Source organism: Taeniopygia guttata, chromosome 10 (assembly GCF_048771995.1).
Source record: "Taeniopygia guttata chromosome 10, bTaeGut7.mat, whole genome shotgun sequence".
Lineage (NCBI taxonomy): Eukaryota > Metazoa > Chordata > Aves > Passeriformes > Estrildidae > Taeniopygia > Taeniopygia guttata.
In genome coordinates this window covers 1,972,270-1,978,068 of record NC_133035.1, presented here as the reverse complement: position 1 = coordinate 1,978,068, position 5,799 = coordinate 1,972,270, and the positions used below count along the sequence as shown (strand labels likewise).

Here is a 5,799-nt window from a genome sequence, read left to right as displayed (position 1 = left end):
GTCATGTGGCTAAAGAATAGGTCCTCCTGGAGGGACTTATCTGAGTCATGAGATAAGGGGAAAAAAAAAAAGGTAATGGAATAAACCTAGGACACCTTTAAACACCTCCTGGAGGGACATCGTTTGGCTCTTTCCCTCTGGGTGTGGCATCTCACAGTAGAATGCTGTGATCTTATCAGTCATGTGGCTAAAAGAATGGGTCCTCCTGGAGGGACTTATCGCTGAATCACGAGATAAGGGAAGAAAAAGGAATTGCAGCTCCAGGTACTAATGGAATAAACCCCAATATTATAACTTAGGACACCTTTAAACAACCTGGTGTTTGGTATTGCACAGTTTAAAACAGATAAAAGCCAAGCAAAGCTCAAAAGCCGCAGCTGATGTGCTGTGGGCACTGCCAGTCGGATCATCCCGTAAGGATGGAGAGCAGGGAGAATCTGGCGGAGGAGTGAGTGCCACTTCAGGAGTGTGGGCAGAAAGGAGGGGCAAGAAACCAACAGGAGAGCGGCTGTTACCAGAGCGCCCTGTCCCTGTGGCACTGTCCTGCCATGCCATCAGACTTTCTCTGCCACCGGCAACAGACACGTTTGTGCTGCACGCAAGCCCGCCCGCGTCGTGGCACTGGAGCCATTGCTGTGCTCCGCGCTCCATATCGCCGGTAACGCACTCGGCACACCCCTGCCTGCGGCTGCAGCCCAGACACCGCTCGGCAAACCCACCAACGGCGCGAGCAGAGCCCAGAAGTGAAGCGGCACCCGGTGCCGAAGCGCTGGTGGGAGGTTGCTGGTGCCCAGGACCACGGGACATGGTACCCTGCCACATACACAGCCAGGGCTCGAGAAGTCCAAGGGACGCTTTTCATTATTAAGCTCACAACATCCTAACGGAGGGAAACCAAGCTATCACACTCTTGCTGACCCGTGAGAGAACTCTTCTGCCACACTGCCGGTATCGGTCACCATCTCTGCCTACGATCTGGTCAGCTTCTGGGGGCAGGTAAAGCCGACTGCCATTGCGGATGGGGATCTTAAAGGTGCAGAAAAGATATCTGTGCCCATGCCCCCACTGCCATCGCGTGGCTCACAGCCTACTGGTGGGATGATTGGTGCTGACACCTGACACCTGACACGTATGTTTCCCTAAATGACAGGTCCTCTCTGAACTGTGCCAGCCAGCCACCAAACACACACTGTGGTCTCTGGCAGTAGCAAGGATGTTAGTGTTTCTTACTGCCAATGAGATGACACCTTCAGATATTAAACAGACAGTGAAGCTGCTTTGTCACCCAGTTCAATGGATGATGTTCGAGTCCACCTGGCAGCGATATGCAGAGGATCAAGGGCAGCGCAATTTAGAGGTACCGCAGCAAGATCCACCCTTTGGGGCTGGGGTTTCTCAGCTTATGGGACTGCCCCCTGTTGACAATCTTCAGTTACAGGAACGCCTACATCCTTGAATATTAGTACAGGCAAAACACTTTGGGATACAAGCCCTGCTGAAGGTTGCAGACATGTCAACATCAACCCAGAGGTATTCCATGATCAAACAGGGCCCCAGGGAACCATACATGCAATTCATAGAGAGGACACGAACTGCTGTCACAATCTGCTAGTACAAGCAGAGGTTGTGATGGTTTGTTTTACCAATCTCAGAGTGCAAAAGACACACAGCAAGGGATTTCAGTATTAATCAAAACAAATGCACCTTTTATAGAGTGCCCACAGCAAATGTGATAGAAGGATTAGAAAGGAGATAAAGGGGAGAGAGAGAGAGAGAGAGAAAAAGAGGTGGGAGGGGGTAAGAGCTACCAACAGAGACACAAAATCCTCATTGTCCAGCCAGCCAATAGGTCTGTCTTGTCACATCAGGGAGAATCTCAAACTCTCTGGTAAACTCAGGGGTCTTTTATAGTCTTCTGCCAGGGCGGGGGAACAGGAAGGTATGTGGAGGGAACAGGTACAGGACAGTGGCGAATAAGTCCATTGAGAACACGTACAGACAGTCCAGTTCCGAACAAGACAAACCAGTCCCAGCAGTGAGCAGGACCCATTGTTTCAGGACTGGTTCTCATGGGAAAGCAGTCTTGGTCCAGCGAGCACATTTGCAGGTAACACTTGGCAGACATCCCACTTCAGTCAGGCCAGTGCCCCTGTGTTAGAATTGTAAGGGTCTCAGTCCTTAGGGGGGGCTTCAATCTGCATTCTTGATGGTGCTCATGAGGCAGATGAGGGATCTTTGGACCGTCTCTTACAGATGCCATGGAAAAGCAAGTAATGAATAATGATGCAAGAAATCAATTAATTGAAAATTGGCATGGGATAGTGCAAATGAGGACTGCAAAAGGGCTATAAATTTGTTACCAAAAGAAAATCCATCCTTAAATAAATTAATTAATACACGTGCTAAAATTGTGGCTGAATCAGATAGTATTGCTTTGTCAGCTGATTCTGTCTTGGTTTGAAAGACAATTGTCTGCTAATGAAGGCAGGAGCCTCCCTTGAAATGGAAAATGTAAACCCCTCCCTCCAAATTGTTACAGTTTAGAATTTAATGGGCCCTCAGGCAAAGATATGAGAAAAGAAATAACAGTTCTTCACTGTTACGTATAAATTTCAAAAATCCCTACAATTTAATAGGACAATTAAAGAAAAATGCAGTAGCACAAAAGAAAAACCAAAAAAACACTGACATAGTCAGAATTTGACTTGACACCCTGGGGTCAGGGTGTTGTTTGCAGTCCGACTAAGTGGTGGCTGCAGTCTTCCTCAAGTGACAGGTGTGGCTCTGTTGAAGCAGTGATCCTTTAGAAGGGTGTAGTTTTCCTCTAAAGATCAAGTGGTGAAGTAGACGGGTCTGGTCTTCCTCTGGGAATCCAGTGGAAAAGGCTGCCTGTAGTGTTGAAAAGTCTCAGATTGTATCCAGGTAGGAATGCTTGGCTCCTTCCCCTGGGTGGAGCATCTCACAATGGGATGATGTAATTTTATCAGTTATGCAATGACACTCAATGGCCCATTAACAGAAGATATCTCCCCGGAGGGAGGGCGGGTCATGGAAGAGATAAAGAACACTGCCCCGCCTGGTTTTAACAGGTGGTAATAGAATACCATAGAATGCTTTTGGTGACATCTTGCATTGCAATCTAAGACAAGGCCTCTGCTGCCCACAGCTTTCTCTACTGCCAGCAGCTCCTTCCACTGCCTGCAGCTTCTCACAGCCCGCCCAGCTGGCTGGCAGCAACCTCTGTTCCTCCATCACTCTGCAATACCACGGCAGCTTGTTATCCTCACACAGGCACCAAATGTCGCTGGGGCGTTGGAGACAGGAATGCGACAAGCACACACCGTGCTCCTGCAGCAACAGCCAAGGTTTCTTTTCTGAAAGGTCTTTTTATAGGGGTTTCAAATCTCCCGCTCATACAAGCAAGAGTGACTGAAGATTTTAACTCCACCCAGCTGACTAGCCAATGGTAGGAGGGCATCCATGATTCCAAGTGATTGAGTGAGGTCCCCTGTTTGAACGTAATTCCAATCTATCATTAGTACACTTGGGGACTTGTTTACTTCTACCTTCTGATGAGCTGGGCTGGTCGAGTTAGTGTCTGTTGGGCCAAATTATCTCTGTAGCTTTAGACCAGCAGTAGCTGTCACACCCCTGTACCCAGGGAGGAGAAACAGCAGCCCGGCCCCTCAGGACACCCCCCATGGCGGACCAGGGGAAGGAAATGCCTGCAAGGTCAAGGATGCAGCCAAGGAGCTCATCCACCCTTCTCTGTCCGTGACCCCCGTCAAAGGCCTGGAAGAGCTGAGGGACACCAAGGATTTGTCATCCTCCCCACCAATGCCTGTGATCCACAACGTCTTCAGCCTGGCACCCTGCCAGGAGTATCTGGAGAGGGCCAAGGTCACAGACCCCATTCTGTTCTGCAGGAAGCATCTGTGGGAGGACTCCTCATGCCAAAACATGGGTGGCAGCCAGGAGCCTGCTGCTGTCAGAGATGTCTCAGTGGTGTCCAGCCTGAGGTCAGGCAGTGATGCAGAGCAGAGCCAAGAGGAAAGTTGTTATGGGAGCATCCCTAAAAAGCCAAAGGCTGAGACCCAAGAGCTGGAGTCTCAGGAGGGCAGCCCTGACAGGGTGGGCACTGAAGAGCCACCCCCTAAGGAAATGGTGCTGGACTTTGGCTTCAAGAAGAGACTGGTGGAAGCTGGGGATACCCAGAGACCCCCTGGCTTTGTGGAGGGGACACAGGACCGAGAGGATAAGGAGCAGAAAGAGGCTACAGGAGGGAAGGTGGGGTCGGGAGAGGGTGCACAGCCCTGGGTGCCTGAGGCGGACTCTGGGGACAAGAGCAGCTTCCAGAGCTCAGCCAACTTCATGTTCCAGAAATACAAACTGCTGCCCTCCCTCCCACCCAGCCCAGCCCCTGCAGCAGCACCCCCACACCAGCTCACTCAGCCTTCCCTCCATCCCTCACCCCCCTGTTCCCACAGTCTGGCCCCCAGCTCAGCATCATCCTGGCCCCAAACCCTCCCCAGATCCTGGTTTCCAATGCCCCCTCCACTTCGGTGGAGGAGAAGGTGTTGGTGGGTCCAGAAGGTTGGTGTTCTCCCCTCACGGACCCCCTCGGGGCAGTACTTCACCTCCCTGCACACCTTGCTCTGTGACACCATTTCAGGCTCAGTGTCCCGCTCCTCCCCGGAGCTCCTGCAGGAGTGGCTGAAGAAAGCTGAGCTGGCAGAAGAGCTGGGAGAGATGCCCAAATCCCTGCCCAGCCCCAAGAACGGCTCCAAGGCTCCCATTCCTCAGAAGCCCAGCAACGGCAAGGAGATCTGGCTGGCTTATCATGACGTGGGCAGGCTCCTCACTGACCTGCTCTCCCAGCTGAAGACCTTCATGTCCGCTTGCCCTTTCCCCCACGTCGTCCGGGCGGGAGCCATCTTCATCCCCATCCACGTGGTGAAGGAGAAGCTCTTCCCAACGCTGCCTGGGAGCTTAGTGGACCAAGTGCTGCAGAAGCACAAGGTGGAGCTGCATCCCACCACCCTCTCGGAGGAGAGGCACCTGAGGGACCTGGAGCTGAAGAGCTGCACCTCCCGCATGCTGAAGCTCCTGGTGATCAAGCGGCTTCCTGAAATCTACCCTGACCTGCTCAACCTCCACTGGCACAACTCCATCCGGCAGCAGCTCGGTAGGTAGCCCGGCATCTCCTGGGGATGGGTCCCTGGGGCTCTCCCAGGGATGTTCCAGCTGTGCTTGCCCTCCAGGTGCTGCTGCTGCGGGGGAGCATCCAAAGGTGCCTCAGCATCCCTGTCCTACTGAGGGTTCTGCCCAGCTTTTCCTCTGTGGGCTGTGAAGGGGGCAAGTTTGAACTGGAAGGGAGAAAACTCATCCTGGGGGTATTGAGGAGGTTTCAGTCAGTTCCAGGCCACCTCTGTATGGTAGACAGGTAAAAGAATTACAAAAGAATTGCTCTGCTGAATGGCCAAAACTAGCCTGTCACTTCTTCTCAGTGTACTTACAAGTTCCCATGTGAAGCTATTTTGTTAATGGGAGTTTGTTAACACAACAGTGTATTCTGAGGGCAAAAAACAAATGCACCTGCAATAACAAGGGATTTATACCATGAGAATCAGTAGAAAAAGGAATGTAAACTAACTAAACATCCTGAAGTTTGATAGATATGCAAGGTACCATGTACTGACCAATAAACTAAGTGTAAAAGTGTTGTCAACCAATGAAATATGACACAGGGAGTTCTGAGAACCCTATAAAATATGACCTATACAATAAAGATTCAGCTTT

General features: G+C 51.3%; 1 protein-coding gene across 1 annotated transcript; it reads left to right on the top strand.

Moving 5' to 3' along the window:
* Positions 1–419: 419 nt before the first annotated feature.
* On the top strand, positions 420–5,193 carry LOC140684807 (uncharacterized protein C15orf39 homolog). The gene is made up of 3 exons (XM_072934011.1): positions 420–448; positions 695–808; positions 3,624–5,193. Exons 1-3 carry the CDS (start codon positions 420–422, stop codon positions 5,191–5,193), a joined length of 1,713 nt encoding a protein of 570 aa, XP_072790112.1.
* The last annotated feature ends 606 nt before the right edge of the window (positions 5,194–5,799 follow it).

Coding starts and splice junctions, on each gene's coding strand:
- LOC140684807 (XM_072934011.1), top strand. CDS start 420: ATGGAGAGCAGGGAGAATCTGGCGGAGGA. Junction 449..694: donor AGGGAGAATCTGGCGGAGGA/GTGAGTGCCACT, acceptor CTGCGGCTGCAG/CCCAGACACCGCTCGGCAAA. Junction 809..3,623: donor GCCCAGGACCACGGGACATG/GTACCCTGCCAC, acceptor TTATCTCTGTAG/CTTTAGACCAGCAGTAGCTG.